Source organism: Saimiri boliviensis, chromosome 2 (assembly GCF_048565385.1).
Source record: "Saimiri boliviensis isolate mSaiBol1 chromosome 2, mSaiBol1.pri, whole genome shotgun sequence".
NCBI lineage: Eukaryota > Metazoa > Chordata > Mammalia > Primates > Cebidae > Saimiri > Saimiri boliviensis.
In genome coordinates, this window is record NC_133450.1 from 133005985 (window position 1) to 133025596 (window position 19612).

The 19612-nt window shown below is 43.2% G+C and overlaps 1 pseudogene and 2 gene segments (V, D, J or C); all 3 read right to left on the reverse strand.

The window, feature by feature from the left end:
• Window positions 1-763: 763 nt before the first annotated feature.
• LOC101040125 (immunoglobulin heavy variable 1-46-like) lies at window positions 764-1294 on the reverse strand. The segment is given in 2 exon segments: window positions 764-1098; window positions 1184-1294. Coding segments are annotated over 2 exon segments (363 nt in total).
• A 5408-nt stretch (window positions 1295-6702) lies between these two features.
• LOC101054381 (putative V-set and immunoglobulin domain-containing-like protein IGHV1OR21-1) lies at window positions 6703-7179 on the reverse strand. The segment is given in 2 exon segments: window positions 6703-7018; window positions 7105-7179. Coding segments are annotated over 2 exon segments (362 nt in total).
• A 3142-nt stretch (window positions 7180-10321) lies between these two features.
• On the reverse strand, window positions 10322-11214 carry LOC120363154 (immunoglobulin heavy variable 1-3-like; annotated as a pseudogene).
• Window positions 11215-19612: the final 8398 nt, after the last annotated feature.

The following is a 19612-nucleotide window of genomic DNA, read 5'->3' on the forward strand; positions in this document are numbered from 1 at the left end:
TGCCTCTACATGCTTGAAGAACTTAGACTCTGGGAAGGGGTGTAGAAAACCAGGAGGGAGTGGAGCTCTAAGTCAGTGCACATTTTATGGATTTCTGAGGAAAGAGTGCAAAATGGAATGGCTTCACCTGCTTTCCCTCTAACTGGCATCATTCCCCGTAGCCCACTTGAAGAATCTGTGGGGCTTCAGAGTAATTTAGGCCTGTTATACCAGGGGACCAGCAGGAAAGGAAAGAACAAATGTGTCCATGTAGGTTCCTCCATTGTAACATGGCTCTGACTCTGCTGCAGGGTGTTGGCAGTGCGGAAGGCTGTGTATGTGACTTTCAGGGGTACTTGGGAGATCTCTCTATTTTTTTGTACAACTACTGTAATCTTAAAACTGCTTTAAAATAAATTTTATGCAAAAATAATACCAAGACACTTTGGAAGACATTTGGCAATTTCTTAGAAATTATATTTAGTCTTAGCATGTGACCAAGCAATCCTGCTGATTTATCCACTCCGTTTTAAAACTTCTGTCCCCACAAAGCCTCCATGGGAATGTCTGTATCAGCTTGATTGATTGCTGCCTTTCCCATTCTGTGAATTTTGCTTATACGGTGAAAGTTGAAAAGAATTTTCTAAATCATTAGAGAGCATACAGCTTTCTATTGCCTTTTTCCTTCAATTACTTAACCCATTTGCTAAAAAACGTTAAACCTCATAATCCCTGTCATCTCCTCCACACCAGCACAGCTGCCTCCTCTCTGGGGTTTCTGACAGTCTCAGGATGTGGGTTTTCACACTGTGTCTCTTGCACAGTAATACACGGCCGTGTCCTCAGATCTCAGGCTGCTCAGCTCCATGTAGGCTGTGTTTGTAGATGTGTCTGCAGTCATGGTGACTCTGCCCTGGAACTTCTGTGCGTAGCTTGTTTTACCATTTTCAGGATCAATACGTCCCATCCACTCAAGCCCTTGTCCAGGGGCCTGTTGCACCCAGTGCATATAGTAGCTGGTGAAGGTGTATCCAGAAGCCTTGCAGGAGATCTTCACTGAGGCTCCAGGCTTCTTCACCTCAGCCCCAGACTGCACCAGCTGCACCTGAGAGTGGGCACCTGTGGAGAGGACACAGGAGTGAATGTGATCCTCATCTATTAGACCTGATTCCATCCTTAGCCCTGGGACCAGGGATTCTCTTACCTGTAGCTGTTGCCACCAACAGGAAGATCCTCCAGGTCCAGTCCATGGTGAGGTTCTGTGCTCTGGTGGCTTCTGTAGGGGAGTGATGTGGCTGTGATGTGATACCCTCAGGGCAAGGAAAGACTCGTATTTACCGAATTAGACACCAGAGCATTTACATATTCATGAGCCAGGTATTTCATAGATCAAGCCCATCCCAGCCTGAGAGACACTTGGACCATGCAACAGTGGGATGCTGAGCTACATGTTCTGACCTGTGTTTAATGACATCTGTCTTCTGGCATGCTCAGAAGTCCATGAAGACAGAAATCCTGTTAGACAGTCTCACAGGACATGGTCCTCAGAGTGAAATGGCACACTGACAACCTGAAGTTTTCCTGGCCTTGCTGTCTTCAAGTCTAGCTACTGGGACTAATGTGTTTCCTCATATTTGGACCCATTGGATTAATAAAATCACCACATTCAATTTCAAACTATAGGTATATCTGAAAGGTCTAAAAATTATCTTTTAAAATGTGGTTCCTACTGACTTGTTGGGCTAAGCAAATGCTACAAATACCAAGGGATGTTTAAGTACACAGCAGTACTCCTTGCTACATTCTTATTTAAATTTCTATATCAACATTGCTTTAAAGTAAATATGATTCAATCGCAAAGAGGAACCTCCTCCCCAGTGTCCTGTGCACCTGCTCCCGGGCTGCAGCCTGTGCTGGGTGGATCCTGAGCTCCCCCTGCAGCTCAGCTTCTGCATTGCAGGGAGGTTCCTGCCGGGCTCACAGAGCATTCTCCTTCCAGCGTCTCTAGCCCAGTAGGAAGTGGCCGTGCCCTGGCTCAGAATACTCCTTCAGCAACCCCATGTGCCGATGATACCACCTCTCCCAACAGGAAACAGGCCTCAGTGAACCCAACACATTTCACAGGGAGACCTCAGCACAGCTAGCAGTGAATCACCAAAGCCACCAGGGAGCTGCTTCTCAGGAGCTCCAGATGAGCTGATGTGGCCCAAACACGTGGCGAACCCAGGAAGTCATGCGGACTCTGGGGGAGTCTCTTTTATTTTTTAAAATTCTGTGATTGAAGATCAGATCAGGTTATATAACTTTATACTCATCTCTCTCTCTCTCTCTCTCACACACACACACACACACACTGACATAATTTCACATTAATGGACCTCAAGTTTGACCTGTTTTCTGGTACCTTGCCAAAAAAATGTGCTGCCACCACTGACCCTAGACCTGGTTGTGGTGCTGTTGCTTTTCCTTTTGCAAACAGACGTATGGAAGCTCGTTACAACTGGAGACTTGGGAAGCGTCTTCACCTTGTTTCTGCCCATTTTCACCTGGGAAGCCTAAAGATGCCCCATGAGACGTGAATCTAAGGTCAATGAATGAGGCCATGACCCAGGTCCTGAAGCTGCTGGTGTCAGAGGCTGCACATGGTTTCTCTGTCCTTGACTTTTTCTCTCTCACCGCCTTTGGTTCCCTAAATTCACCTCCTTAAGAGACTGTGCATTGCCACAATTTCATCTCATCCAGCTTTATCATACTCGTAAGGAAGCAATGGGTGAGGAAGTAGTGGGTATTACATGTTCTTAAAATTAAATTTCAATGTTTTCTTCACGTTCTTTATGGAGGCTGTGCTCTTTATAGGGTGTCTCTAGTGGTACAGCTAATTTTCCTTCGCCCTCTACTCCTTCTCCTGGCTTCAGCATCCCTAGGTTATTTTTGTGTCCAATTCATTGTGCTCTTTATGTAATAAAAAAGGCTGTATGGAAGCTGTCTGGGATGGAGATTCATTCCCCTTTATACAACAAAGATCTTCAAAAGTCCTTACCCTGCAGGGTCTGTGTAGAGAATGCTTTGAGTATATTTCTCAGAGACCACTTCTTCTGATGATAGAGCCATGAGGGAATCTGCATTGATTTCCACCTTGAGAACCTGGAGATTTCTGGATGGAAATTCCACAAGGGTGAGGGGTCTGTGGCCCCCGGGAACTCTCACCCTCATTCTACCCATGCCTGTCCTGACATTCATGGTAAATACTAGGTAAGTGTTCCCACCAACTTGTGCTGTCAACTGATAAATTACACAATCTGTAATGTCAGAAAGGAGACTTTATTTCTAGTGAAGGTTTGAGCCTGCAGGTCGGCCATCCTAACAGGCTGGGAAGCAAAGCCTCCCACAGAGACTGTGAGCAGGCCCTTCCAGGAAGGGAAACATGAGGAATGGATTCATGCTGAATAGACTGGCCACCTGTGCACACTCACAGGCTACAGCAGGAGCTACGAATATTCACAGATGGGCCAGGCTAAGCTGTGTGATTAGAAAACACACGTTATGTGCATTCCATGTTTGCTTCGGGTGAGAACATCACATCTAAATGCATTAAAATTGAACCCTGTATGTACATAAGAAGGTTTTTAAAAGTACAGAGGCACAAAGACAAGCAGTGCACAGCCTCTAACCAGCCGGGACCAGGCTGTGCTCAGCGGTCTCTAATCAGGAGAAAGTCACTGAAATTGGCCTCTAATCCAAGCTCTATTTACAGCTGGTGGAGCAGGGGCACAGTCAGCCAGCTTCTGGCGTTCTGTGATCTGCGACTGTCTAATCTTGCTTGTCTCAGGACCAGTGCTTGGTTAGTTGCCAGAGAAAAAGAAAAGCCTTGAGGCTGTTAGAAAGAACATAGTTTAGGCCAGGTGCGGTGGCTCACGCCTATAATCCCAGCACTTTGGGAAGCCAAGATGGGTGGCTCCCCTGATGTCAGGAGTTTGAGACCAGCCTGCCCAACATGGTGACACCCCACCTCTATTTTTAAAAAAAGAAAAAAAATTTAGAAAAAGAACATAGTTTATTATGTAAATGTGGGTGTATGTGACTAGCTCTTACTTCACGGGGCCTTAGCTCTTCAATATAATGTGGTATCTTATTGCCACAAAGTGTTATATGAAGAAGGTCAATCATATTTGATATTTGGAATGCTGGTCACACCAGTGAAAAAAATCTGTATAGTGGTCTGCACATAACAGAAAATAGAGTGAGAAAGTCACAAACTTGCAAAACCAGGAGACATGTAACATATTCCATATTCAGCTCTGTCTATTCTCTAGGAAAATAGGTTATATCTGCATGGAAAATGAGAGAAGTATTTTTAAAGATAATTCTCGAGAAAGGTTGCTAATAAAGTTACTCAGATGAGGTTCTGACACAGGACTGTGAAGGGGACGTTGACCCGTAGTGGTCACTGTCAGCGATATGGGATGCTCAACCTGGGGGTTTCCTTTGCCAATGTCCTGTCCACGAGAGACGTTATGCTCTAATGTGCCATGTTGCAGGTGAGTTTCTTAACCTCACATCATGATAGGAATGTGAGAACAGAAAAGATGAGAAAAGTGAAGATCACGCTATGTTAAATAAGTTCCACTGTTGAGAATTCATCACACAGAGATCCAGGGATGAGCTGGGAAGAGGAAGGGGCTGGAAAGCACCCTCCATAAAGGGACGCATGCAGCCTGCTTCAGCTTCCCGGGGAAGTAGGGTTTAAATGTTTCTTCTCAGCTAATGGTAGCCATGTCAGGACCTCCACCAGCTTTCATCAATATAGATTTCTTAATAAAGAAATGCCCATACTTTATTCAGAGTGAATTTTTTATGCTTATTTTACCTCTCTAGGAAGCACCAGATAAGGATGTTTCCATCATTCGTCTGGATCCTTCTTGAGTTCCGGCTGCAGGTTCTGGAGGAAAAGCCTGCATGAGGAAGGGAGCCCTCCTCATGTGCAGCCCTGAGGCTGTCACCTCACCTCACCACCACTGCCCATGAGTTGTTAAACATTTCTGAGCTAATGTTCCTGAAACGTGTGGTATTTGGTAGTGTCTTCCCCAGATAAGATAATACTTAAGTCCTATTTACTCCTGCATGTATCCGTTTCTGGAGCTCAGGTGGTTTTTGAATGTGTAGTAGTGGATAATTAGTGGAAGGAGGTTTGTGTGCACCTTGCCATCTTCCAGAGTGCACCCCACATGACACTGACACCAATAAGCAAGCAGATGGGCTTGCTCAGCTGGAGGATGACAGGCATTATTATAACCTGTGACCCCAGTGAGGCTCTCCTGCTGCAAGACCAGTCAGGCTCAGGACTCCCGGCAATGTGCAGCAGCACAGGAAAACAGTGCTCGCCTCGGAGAGGGGTTTTCCAGGTGCCCACCCTCTTCCTAAGGGGAGCTTTTGTTCCTGCCTGGATCCCATGCATGTGCTTGCATTTGCTGTATAAAAGACTTCAACCAGAAACACCACCCAGGAGCCTACAGTGTAGACAATCCATCTACAGGGCCTCATACGTGACATCTCTCATGGCCAAAGTCTCCACTTCTTATTAAAGGACATTCATTTCATTGAGGGTTTCACTAGAACTTTCTGGACTTTTAGAGGCATGGACATAGACACTTACCCTCTGGGAAGGGGCACAGTAAACCAGGAGTAAGATCAGTTCTAAATCAATACAGGTTTTGTGGATCTTGGAAGAAAGTGTCCAAACAGGAATAGCCTTACCCACTTTCCCTCTAAATAATACAATTACTAGAAACCCTCTGAAAATATCTGTGGTGCTCCAGGAGAATTTAGGCTTGTTATACCAGGGGATCACCATTAAAAGAAAGTTTCTTCATTTGTAACTTACTGACGACTCTGGTGCCGGATGCTGATAGTGAAGAAGACTGTGCTTGTGTTGGGCAGGGATTCACGGGAGCTCCGGTACCTTCTGCTGATTTTACTGTTATCCTAAACTGCTCTAAAATAAATTTTATGCAAAAAGAATGACAGAGAGATTCTTGGAAGACATTTTGGTCATTTCTTCAGAATCATACTTAGTCTTGCCATGTGGCCAAATAATCTTGCTCCAAATTACTCATCCATCCAATTTGAAAACTTGTTCATAATAATATGTTCATGGGAATATTTGTATCAGTTTTATTGCTACGGTTTGGCTGTATCCCTAGCCAAATTTCAAGTCAAGGGTGGGCCAAGTGGAGATAAGTGAATCATGGGGGTGGTTTCCCCCATAATGTTCTCGTGATAGTGAATATGTCTCACCAAATCTGATGATGGTTTTATAAAGGGGAGTTACCCTGGCACAAGCTCTCTTTTGCCTGCTGCCATGTAAGATGCCCCTTTACTCTTCCTTCATCTTCTTCCATGATTGCGAGACCCCAGCCATGTGGAACTGTGAGTCCGTTAAACCACTTTTCTTTATAAATTACCCAATCCCAGCTATGTCTTTATTACTAGCATGAGAACGGACTAATACAGGGTCTTTCCTACTCTGTGAATTTGCATATAGGGTGACTCTTAAATAAAATATTTCTCATAAAACTGCAATGCGCCATTGTTTCTAGTGCTCCTAGTCCTCAGTTATTTAACCCATCTTCTAAACAATTTTGAACTTCATAATCCCTGTCATCTCCTCCACACCAGCACATCTGCCTCCTCCCTGGGGTTTCTGACACTCTCAGAATGTGGTTTTCACACTGTGTGTCTTGCACAGTAATACATGGCCATGTCCTCAGATCTCAGGCTGCTCAGCTCCACATAGGCTGTGCTCATGGATGTGTCCCTGGTCATGGTGACCCTGCCCTGGAACTTCTGTGTGTAGCCTTGCTGCCATCACTAGGGCACACGTATCCCATCCACTCAAGCCCTTGTGCAGGGGCCTGGCGCACCCAGTACATACAGTAGCTAGTGAAGGTGTATCCAGAAGCCTTGCAGGAGATCTTCACTGATGCCCCAGGCTGCTTCACCTCAGCCCCACACTGCACCAGCTGCACCTGGGACTGGGCACCTGTGGGGAGGACACAGGAGGGGATGAAAGCACCTTTGACTGGACCCAGTCACCTCCTCAGTCCTGGGGACTGAGAATGATCCTACCTGCAGCCATGACCACCAAAAATAGGATCCTCAAAGTCCAGTCCATGGTGAGGAGCTGTGCTCTCAGGGCCTTCTCTGGAGGAGGAGTGTGGTTACTAGGTGATGCTCTCGGGACACAGATGTATCTGGAGTATCTACCTCAGGTGATTTGCATATTCATGAGCACTACCACTTCATAGCCTTACACCTGATCCAGCATGGGAAAGAAAAAACAGAGCTGACATGAACCACACAGCTGTGGGGTGCTGAGGTACACGTCCTCATTCTTATTTAATGTTGTGTGTCCCTTTATAAGCCCAGAACTTTGTGAAGGGAGAACTTCTCCACTGAGAAGCCGACTCACACAGGACACGGTTCTCAAAGTGAGCCCAAGTTCCCATGGCACATGCACCACCTCCGCCCTCTCGAGGCTTTGCTGTCTGCAGTCTTACTAATGTGTACCTATATTAAATGTGTACCTTTTGATTTAATAAACTGTCCTGGTTCTTTATCTTTTTACTAGTAAAATATCTCAAAGCAGTAACAATTTTGCCTTTTAAACGTGATTCTCACTGAATTGTTGGTTTACCTCTAAATGTATTAGGGTATTTAAAGATACATAAATCATCTTTGTAAAATTCTTATTTTAGTCTTTTATAATTTTTTGGTAATCAAAAAAGTAGCACTCAGTCCTGTGAGAACCCCCCTTTGCACCAGCCCTGGGGCTGGAGCATGTGCTGGGTGGGTCCTGGGCAGCTCCTGCAGCACAGCCTCTGCATTGCATGGAGGTTTCCATCTGGGCTCACAGCGCATTTACTTCTCAGTGTCTCTAGGGCTATAGGGAGCGGCCATGCCCTAGTTTAAAATGCTCCTTCAGTGACGCCATATGTTACTGACACCGTCTTTTGAAGACATTGACCTTAGGAGACCCAGTGAATTCTGCAGGGAGACCCCAAACAAGGATTTAATTAAGGAACTGGGGAGCCCCTTCCCTGGATCTCCGGATGCATTGAATCAGTGGACACATAATAAGCACAAAAATTTTCAAGGGTTTTTGGGGGATCCTTTATCTGTTTTAGGCTCCTGCAGTTGACTATGACATCTAAGAATACCTGTAGCTATATATGCCTATGGATCAATGTCCACTCCGCGTCTTCTGTTTCGATAACACACACACACACACACAAACACACACACTCACACAGAGCTAGTTGATTTTTACAATAATAGGCCTCTAACTTGCACTTTTCTCTAGTGTCTCGCAAATGGGGAGCACCCCCTACACTAATACTAGACATGAGCATATGACTTCCTTCTGCAAACAGAAGGAAAATGGTATACAATTGGAGACCTTCATCATATTTGCCTATTCTCATCCAAATATTGCGGTGGCCCTAAGAGAAGTGACTTTTTGTCCAGCAAGAGTTGAGTCATGACCCTGGGCATCAAGCTCTTGCTGTCAGAGGCTACCAATTGCTCTGCTGTCCTTGAACTTTTTCTCCCATTGTCTTTGCATTTCTCTATGTTCTTTTCCCTAGATGGAGTCTGCACTGCCACACTCATCTTCAATTTAGATTAATCATACTGATGAGAAGGTGATGTGTGGGACAGGGGGGGCATTGTATATATATTTTTTTCTTTTCTATCAACTATAGGCTGTTGCATTCAGTTAAGAGGTAAACAGATTAACATTGAAGGCTATTCCGTTTAACCCAAGTTCATAGTCCACTTCATCTATCCATCCCACACTGCCATACATCCTGAAGAAATGACTGCCAAAAGACTTCTCTTTTAACTTCTCCTTAGCAATTACCTTCAATGAATTGCTCACAAATAATTTATTCCTAGCTTAAATTTTTATTGTGTTCAAAGAATCTCGTCTCTTTAGGAGGGTTCCACATAAGTCAATAGAATCTGCCACCACTGACAGGAGGGCAGAGTACCAGCGACTCGAATTACATGAGCTACTCCAAGGAAAGCTTCAGTGATAATTGTGTTGTTAGATTCTGGGCTTGTTAGGGCAGAAGACGGCGAGGATAACAAAGCAGAGCTCACTTGGTCAAATGGCTGTGTGCTTGGTTGTTTTTAAAATATCTTTGGCTATCTTTAGCGACAACATTAAAACATAATGGAATTGAAGCCTGATATAGAATGTACAGAAACATGCACAGGAATAGGCAGCCAGGAAGCATAGTAGACTGTAGCACCAGGGTTTTCTAAAGGGTTATGTGATAAAGATACAGGAGATAAGGTACATAAATAGTTTAGATGGTCCTGCAAACATGGGTTAATACATGGATGTATATTTTCTAGGCCGGTTAGCTCAGAGATCCTAAAAACACTGACACCTCATCAACACGATTTTGTATTTTAATGTAATTATTTAATACTAGCAACCAGCAACCAGAAATCCTTGGAGAAACAACCGATTCTATGTATGGAAAACATAACGAGAAAATCAGCTTAGAATTTCTCATAATACCGGGAAATAGGGACGTGTTCAAAAACAAAGAATGGGATGTGCTTTACAGAATCCAAACTAAAAGAGCTAACAGAACCTTAAAAACCTGTGATGATTTGAGAAATAAAATGAATAATGTAGCATTGTATCTTCTCCACATCATAAAGTTAACCTCCATGAACCAATTCTAACAATTTATAATAAAGGAAATTAAAAAAAAGACAACTCCCATGCAGAATTCCAAATAGCTTAATAATCCTCCTACCCAGTAGGTGAAACATAAACACTTATGCTGTGATTGTGGCATGAGATTAGAAACAAAGAAAAAAATCCTGTGTTAGTGAATATCATAATGAATTTTTAGATGATCTATGAGAAAAAATTATTTTATTCAAGTTTACACATACACACACACCCATATATGTATATAAATATCTTTCTGCCACATTGATAAAGGAATGAAAAAACAAATGAAGACTTGGAGAATAGACTTGCAAGTCACATATTTGTTAATGACTTTTGGTTAACTTGGTAAAGGACTTTTATAATTAGTATGTAAGGAAACTTACCACTGATCCAAAGAAAACAATGCAACAAAATGAGCCAAATATCAAAACAGACACTTCATCCAAATCACCTAAAATATTTAACTATAAAATGTTAATTCAGGACAGTGCCTTTAACCAACAAGGATATATCAGTACTAATTTATTAGAATGGTTAAGTCCACAACTCTCATGATGCCAGATGGCAATGAGGAGGTGGAAGAACTCGGTCCATCATGCATTTCTGGTGTAAATCCAAAATCATAACTGCACAAAATATGTTGAAATATTTTGATGCTTGAAGATAAAAGTAGAATTAAAATGTGATCTAGCAGCTCTTTTCCAACATATTACAAATACCAATTCAAAAACTGATGTTCACACTGTCTTCAGAGGAATTCTTATATGTTTTATTAATCTGATTTATTTTCCACTGCCTGAATTTTGCCTACAGAATAAATGCTGTATGGAGAGTTTCCCAAGTAATTAGAGTGCATACAAATTTTATTGCTCCTTTTCTTGATGAATGGACCTCTCTTTCTAAGAAAATCTTCAATCTAATAATCCCCTTTCACTTCCTCAGCCCCAGCACAGCTGCCTCCTCCCCAGGGTTTCTGATACTCTCAGGATATGGTTTTCACACTGTGTCTCTCACATAGTAATACACGGCCATGTCTTCAGATCTCAGGCTGCTCAGCTCCATGTAGGCTGTGCTCGTGGATGTGTCCCTGGTCATGGTGACTCTGCCCTGGAACTTCTGTGAGTAGTTTGTGTTACCATTTTAAGGAATGATCCATCCCATCCACTCCAGCCTTTGTCCAGGGGCCTGTCGCACCCAGCTGATAGCATAGCTGGTGAAGGTATATCCAGAAGCTTTGCAGGAGACCTTCACTGAAGCCCCAGGCTTCTTCACCTCAGGCCCAGACTGCACCAGCTGCACCTGGGAGTGGGCACCTGTGGAGGGGAGACAGCAGAGAATCAAAGTCCTCTCAATTGCAAAAAGTTTCCTCCTCAGTCATGCAACTAGGTGTCCCTTTACCTGCAGCTACTGCCAGCAAGCAGAAGATCCTCCAGGTCCAGTCCATGGCGAAGAGATTTACACTCAGGGGCTTCTCTAGAGGAGGGATGTGGTTGTTGGTGATGCTCTCGGGGCCCAGACATACCCATATGTACTTCAGTAGACCTTACATTATTTGCATATTCATGAGACAGATTATTTCACAGCTCAAAGCCTGACCGAGAATGAGAAAGAGGAGATGCATGACACATCCGCCGTAGAGGAGTGGGATGCTGATGGTCCAAGCCTTAATCCTGCTTAAGAAAATCCATGTCCTCTCTTTGTGGATGGCAACCTTTCACTGAAGAACAAGTCCCCACAGATGATGCTCCTCACTCTGAACCCATATGTGATTGGCATAAAGAACACCTAGATCATTTCTGGACCATCAATGTCCATGACGCTGAGCAGGTGCCTTGGCCCCTTCGTGGTTCCCCCAGGAACCAGCACAGCTCACTGGTGACTCTGAGAAACTGACCGCTGATGTTCCACATGAGTGTCCAGCAGGTTCCTCTGAGATCTGCTGTGTGCTCCTGAGACAGTGATTCCATCACCTGCCTGGGATCTTCATTCCTCAGGCTCTTCAATAAAAACACCCTTGCCCTGTGATGCACAATTGGAGATGACTTTCTTATATCACAGACACTAGGAGTCAGAAGTTGAAATAGGAGTTTGGAGTTCTTTGTGAACTCATGATCCTGAAATACCTTCCAAGGAATCTAAGTTACGGATAATTGTGGGTTTTATTTACAACTCCATTTATTAGTATTTTGTGAAGCATTTACATACCATCAGTTCATATTCATAGATCCTCACCTTTCCATATTGATTTCTGACTCGCTAGGTCTGTGCACCTGCCACACTCTCAGATCCTCCACTGCTCTGTCCACTCACACAATGTAGGCAACATTACTTAACAGTGAAATGTGAATTTTTTATAGGAATATAGAGGCTCTCACAATTCTGCATCCATTGAATTAGTAAAACCATCCCTATTCATCATATTCTCACTATTAAGATATTTGTAATCCTAGAAGCCCACTTTAAAAAATAGTTCTCAATGCCCCAAGTTACATGAATTGTTTCACTGAGGCAGGATATTTAATGTCACATCAACAATTTGTAGAACACTTATTTTAGATTTTTTTTTTCCTGAGTAAAGAAAACCAATGTCCTGAGAGGAAACCTCCCTCCAGCTTCCTGCTCTGGGCTGGACTCTGTGCCGCGTGGCTCCTGAGCGCCCCCTCCAGCCCAGCGCTTGCCTTGCAAGCAGGTTCCTGTCGGCTCACAAAGCATTTTCCTCCAGAGTCTTTAGTCCAGCATAAAGTGGCCGTGTCCTGGTCTAGAATACTCCTTCAGCGACAACATCTGCTGCCAACACTTCTCTTGAAACAATTGATTAGCCTAACTAAACCTATTGAACTCTGCAGAAAGACCCAAAGAAAAGATTCTATGACACAGGAAGGAGCCCCTTCTCTGAAGCTGCAGGTGCTCTGAATCAGTGGACACACAGTGAATACAGGAATTTGCAGGACTTTGGGAGGCCCCCGTTTCTTCATTACGTTCTTGTAGTTGAACGTTGCATCTGAGAATACCTGCAGGTGAATGTACATTCAGATTACAGCCGCCTCTGTATCTTCTCTTCCAATAGCACACATTTTCCCTTCCTCCCAGCGTCCCGCCTGTAGAAGGTGCCTCCCGCACTGACACTAGGTCTAGGTTTATGCCTTTTTGTCTCCTAGAAATCCAGTGTAAACAGGACACAAGTGGAGACTTGGGAAGTGCAAGCAGTTCTATATTTGCTCCTCTGCTAGGAACGCTGCAATTTCCCCATGATAAAATAAACTGCGGTCATGAGGGGGTTGCCAAGACCTTGTCTTTACAGAGTTGATATTAGAGGCTTCAGATGCCTCTTCTGACCTTGTCTTGTTCTCTGCCATTCTCTTTCATTTTCCCTACGTTCTCCTCCTCAAATAGTCTGTGCATTGCCCGGCTTTCATCTTTAATCCAGAATAACCATACTGGTGAGAAGGCAATTTGTGCATTACACAAATTGGTAGTATTACATGTTGTTACAATTGAATCTTAATTAACTTAGTGGACTTCTTTCTCTGGAATGTGACCTATACACAGAGTCTCCAGAGCCTAAACTGATGCTTTCCCTTTTCTGGCTGCAGCATTATAGGATCCTTACCCTATTGGCTAATTTGACCCATTTTCATGATGAAGGAAGGCTGCTGGGAGGGTCTGTAATGGAGATGGACGACCTTCCCCACATAGATAAGGTGCTGGAAATGTCCTTCCCCTGGATGGTCTATCTGGAGAAGTTTCTCTGTGTATTTCTCAGAGTTTAGGTGTCTTCATGACTTTGCTATGAAATAATGTCTCAATTCTCACCCAAATAACTTGGAGGTTCCTGGAGCAAAAAAAGCATTAAGAGTGTGGAGTGTGGGGCCTCCAGGACTTCACACCCTCATACTAGGTCAGACCAGCCCTCTGTGTTTATGTGGTTCAGATTTACATAGAACAAACCACACAGCCAGGCTCATCTAAATTGTCATATGCTCATTTAAACACACTGGAGCAGCAGCTGAGTGTAATCATCACACTGAACTCAGAGAAACCTGGATCCAATTCACTGTTTATTGTAGCTCAGAGAAGCATCACTGATTCACTTGAGTGGACATTTCTTTCCTGAAACAGCTTCACTACCAAGTGTCCTAAAGGGTTGCTATGGAGCTGCTGTGGGGCTGGACTTCTTCCTGTCAGCCTGTAATGCAGGATGTTTAGAATGATGTAGACCTTTGTACCTAGGTGCTAATCATTCCCAGTGTTGTTGGAATGGCTGGGAGCCCCAATCCTGTTTCTCCCCTCCACTCACCTGAATGTCTCCAAGAACTAGGTGAACCTTAGGACTCTTTTTTTCATGGATGACTCTGAGGATTGTCAATCTGCTTTGTGCCACAATCAAAGGCAGCTACTGGAGGATTCTCAGTCCACTGATAGGTTAGCCCATAACAGACAACACATATCCTAGAGTGGCCAATTCATGTCCATGCCAATCAACATCTAATTGAAGTGCAGGATTTTCAGTGCATTTGAGTGTAACATCTTCATAATTCTTGATAATAGAGCTACAACCTGAATGGTGTGCAGAAGAAGTGAGCTCAAGGTTAGAAGAAAGCTGCCTGCCCCCAGGAAGTCAGACTCTTTAAAGCACCTGAAACGTGATGTTCTGAGAGCTCGTGAAAATTCATTTTCTCGGGTAAAGAAACAGGAAACCCATTCTCAAAGCACTGGAAGAAAACTCATCAGAAATTCTATCAACACAGCAGTCAAATTTCAGTAAGTCAATCCTTGGGTTTATGTTTTACAACTCAAGAAGCGATAAAGAAATCTACATAATTGGAAGGCTACTCCAACAGAGGGAATTTTGACCTATTTAAGTAATAGACCACTATTCACTCACAGACACTCTCCTTCGAGATCTCCAACTTAAGCAGGTCTCTGTAACTTGAAAAAGTTTTCTCAAAACATTATTTTTCTCTAGACATCCATAAATTCAGAAACGTATCTTGAATATTTGTACATGAGTGATCTGTAGAAGTCCTTGACATATTAATGAAAGTTTATGAAAACATGGTAACTTCATGACTTACTATGAGTTCACACTTCACTGGTTTGAAAGATTTCTCACCCGTGTGATAGGGCAATGGGTGTCTGAGAATACATTGATTTAAACTGAACATGGTCTCTACGCCTCACTTGACTTCATGGTTCCTCCCTCATGTAGATGTGTCTATGACTGAAAAGCTCACACTGGTATTCAGCGGATTTTACCCTTGTAGATTCATATTCTCTCTCTCTTTCTCTTCATGCCTTTGTATCTCCATTTTCCTCTGTCATTGCTATTTATTACTGAATCATCCTGAATCCTGCCGACAGCCTCCATCTCACATTCTGACAATCTTCTGCCTCAAAGATAATTAGGGGCAAACTTATCCTTGCCCAATGTGGTAAAAATTTCTGGACTTTGACTAGATTTATTAGAGCCTCATGGGAAGAACCATAATAAAACATTATTTTTTAGATTATACCTCAAAACTAAAACTGTTCCTCACAGTGGCTATGACATTCCATATTCTGACCATTATGCAAAGCAGTATGGGCCCCCTTAATAAATTAAAGCAGAAATACCGTGTGACCAGTGATCCAGCTTATGAAAATATATGCAAAGGAGAGGAAATTATGCCTTGTAAAGATACCTGCCCTCCTAGGCTTTTTGCAGCACTATTCACAACAACCAAGATACGGAAACTAAGTGTCTGTCAATGGACAAATGGACAATGTGGTACGTGTACACAGCATTATTCTGCCTTATAAAATAAGGAGATGCTGCCATTTTTGTCTTGTCCGCAAGACAAGTGGATTCCCACAACCACTACCAATGTGTTATATCCATTGAGCCCATCCCTGGGAGCTGGCAGATCTAAGTCCAGTAGTTAAAACTAGTTGTGATGGAGCGGCCAGATGCAGTGCAGGTGAGGCAGAGGACAGTGTGGGCTCTTCAGGTCCAGGACTGACTGCTGCAGCTGCTCCTGGCACAGGGCATGTGAGTACATGGATGATCCATGCCTGTCTGTCACAAGTGCCTGCGCTCACCCCACAGACCCCTGTCTGACATCCAAGACACACCTTGGGGAGCTCTCACCAGGCACAGGGGAAGACACAATAATGCCATATTCTTCATGAACACAACTCTGCATTCCCCAGATACCTTAGCCCTGCCTGAGGGGGAAGCTATAGCTTCCACAGTCCCAAAGAATTTTATACACTAGAGCCTGAAAAATAATTTGGGTGTGGCATTGCCTTGTATTTATAAGAGAGAGGGCAGAGGTCATGCTCCCCTTGGATTTGTATATGATTTTTTGTTGTGTCTGTTTTCTTGTTGACACAAATTCCTTGCTTGACAAAAACTGCAGACATAATAGTTGATATAATTCGCATTATTCTGACTTTCCCACCTGTGACATTTGAATTTCCGTATCAAGTGAGCAATGTGCATCCCTCAGAGGAGTAATTACAAAATAACTCTTTTAGCTCCTTAGTGTTACTCAGATGCTGCACTTTTCTTACTGCCAATAATCTTCTGGAGGATTTGAAGTAAAACTAAATCAGAAATTGCAGCCTTAAGTTTAAAGTAGCATAATGTTCAGAAACACATGAATTTTTTTTGCCAAAGGTACATCCACTAAAACTTAGAACACAGTCTGCTTTCTCAGGACACACACATTATCACCATATGACTTGATTCATCAAAAACCCGTGTATTTTCAATTGTACCTTCAATATTAGACTCTTATTCATTAAATGCAGATACAGCAAAGTATTTTAGGAGACTGATGTGCACTGCAGAAACATTCAACAGGATGTTAAAGATGCCTTTCCACCACGTCTTTCTAATGATCTTTTTTAATTGTCATCAACTTGGAAATTCTGTATATTTAAAGACATCAGAGAATAGCATGGAGACACCAGTAGAACAATGATTTTATGGCCATCATTCTGTACCCACTGTTGACATATTTCATTTATGTACCAGGACCTCCAGTCCATCACAGCCTATGATTATATTGATGGAAAGAAACATTCTCCAGATTTTCATCACAGAAGTGGCAAGAAAACCTGGTATTTCTATCCATTGGTTTCCAGACCCAAGTGTTGTAGCTCTTGGCCACAAGGCACTATAATGCTCTCTGTTATGGGACACCTGCAGCTTCCTGGAGGATAGTATTTTCCCCAAAATGAACTTTGTTTAGAGATTATACTTTCTATTATAAAACAGTGCCAGAGAACATCTGGTGTAAATCTCACATCCAACTGTGGAGACTGAAGTCAATACTTTCATTGTTCTACTGAGGTCTCTGTTTCTGGGCAAATGTGAAAGAGGAATGTCTGCTGGATCCCATGCTCACATTCCATAATGACATCTCCTATCCTGAAACAACAGCTGCTTTCCTTCATGTTAGAACATATTATGTAGCATCTCATCCTAGGAAATAAATTATTCAGCAACTCGGACAGTGGCAGTAGCAGCTTCTGTGATTAAAAAGCAAACACATGTAGAGAGAGCAGTCAATTTTTCTAAGTATAAACAACATCCTATCAAGTTTGGGCTTTATTTATATTATTCAAATTGTCTCCATATCCCTGGTGGGTGCCCCTGAAGGGTGTAATATTTTGTTAGGTAAATGTGATATCTATCAGTATCACCTCAGGCTCAGTGAGAGAGGCTAGTTCAGTCTAGTGGGAGGACCCTGTGCTCTGTCTTCATTGCACGTGTTAGGGAAACCTTTGATATAAGGAGAGAGGACACTGTAACTTGAGTAGAAGTAATGAATAGCCTGCAGAAGTTATTGTGCTATGAGTTCTCAATAACCTCTGACCCAGCAGAATAGATTTTCCTTGCTTTCAGCTGCTGGGTCCTTTATCTTAAATATTATTTAATTTAATTTATTTTATTTTACATTGATTTCATCCTGTTATTTCCTGAATACTTAATCAAATCAAGTACCTATAAATTTTAAATGTAATCAATCATTCATAGAAGTAACATAAGATGGGTTGATGAAGATGCCAAATAGAGATGCCAGAATATAAAACAAATAAACAAGCTGTGTATGTTTACAGTGGTACCTGAGGACAGAAACTATGAGGAACTCGTGTTGAATTCCATATGAAGAAGGTCAGTTATATTTACCGGCCAGAATGCTGGTCATTTCAGTGAGAAAACATTGTAGAGTGGTCCGCATAAAACAGAAATTAGAAAGGGATAAAGTCACAAACTTGCAAACCCAGAAGGCATTCAGTGTATTCAGTGTTCACCCCTTTCCATTTTGCTAGGAAGAGAAAATGGATGGGCTATACCGTCCTGGGAAATGAGACAAGCAGTTTTTAAGATGACTCTGCGGGGAAGTTGCCAACAGCATCCCCCAGTGGTGCTCTGACACAGGATGGTGGAGGGACGTTGCCCTGTGGTGGTTGTGGTCAGCAACACGGGATGCTCAACCCTAGTGGGTGCCTTTGCCACTGTTTTGCCCATGAGAGACATTAAGCTGTGATGTGCCACATGCTGCTGAGTTTCATACACTCAGATGAAGAGAGGAACATGACAACACAGAAGACGAGTTTGATGGATAATACTGAGTGTCAACTTGACTGCACTGAGGATGCAGAGAATTGTACCCAGTGTGTCTGAGAGGGTGCTGCCAAGAAGCTGAACATCTGAGTCAGTAGACTGGGGGAGGCAGACCCAGCCTCAACCTCGGTAGGCATCATCTAATCAGCTGCCAGCATGGCTAGAATCATGCAGGTAGAAGAAATTGGAAGGATTAGACTTGCTCAGTCTTCGGCCTTCATCCTTCTCCCATGCTGGATGCTTCCTGTCCCGGAACATCAGAATCCAACTCTTCGGCTTTTCACTCTTGGGCTCACACCAGCGGTTTGTCAGGGGCTCTCCAGCCTTTGGCCACGGACTGAAGGCTGCACTGTGGGCCTCCCTACTTTTGAGGTTGTGGGACTTGGACTGGCTTCCTCGCTCCTCAGGTTGCAGATGGCCTATTACATGACTTCCCTTGTGATCGTGTGAGTCAATACTCCTTAATAAACTCCCTTCAAATACATACATCTATCCTACTAGTTCTGACCCTCTAGAGAATTATGTCTAATACAACGATAAAAGTGAAGACGTTACTATATCAACCACATTTCACTGATGAGAACTTGTCCCACAGAGAGCAGGGGATGTGCAGGAAATAGAGAGGGCTTGGGGATATTGTCTGTAAAAAAACAGATGCAGCCTAATTCAACTCTACATGGAAGAAGGGTTTACAGGTTTGATCACAGCTTATGATGGCTTATGTCACAACCTTCACAAGGTTTCAGAAATACTTTGTATTAACAAATGTAATAAATTATCTAGGTTTTTTTCCCATAGCTTTTTAAAGTTTTTATTTCTAGGCAGCACCACAGAATGATGTCTTCAGAATTCTCCCTAATCTTTGGTGAGTTCTTGGAAGAAAAGCCTGCATGGGGAAGGGAGCCCTCCTCATGTGCAGCCCTGAGGCTGCCACACCATCTCACCCACCACTGCCCTTCAGTCACTTGGTCAACATTTCTGTGTTAACCTTCCTGAAAAATATGGCATTTGGCAGTGCCTTCCCTACTTAAAAACACTCAAGTTCTGTTTATCTCTGTGACACCTGTCCCTTTCTGGAATACAGTTTGTTTTTGAGTGTGTAGTAAGTGAAGATTAATAGAAGGTTTGTGTGCATCTTGTCATGTTCCAGAGTGCAGCCACCATGGGGTTGATACCAACAAGCAAGCAGGTGGACTTGCTCAGCTGGAGGACGAGGTACTTCCATAGCCAGTGACCCCAGTGGGGCTCTCACCCTCGAAGACCAATCA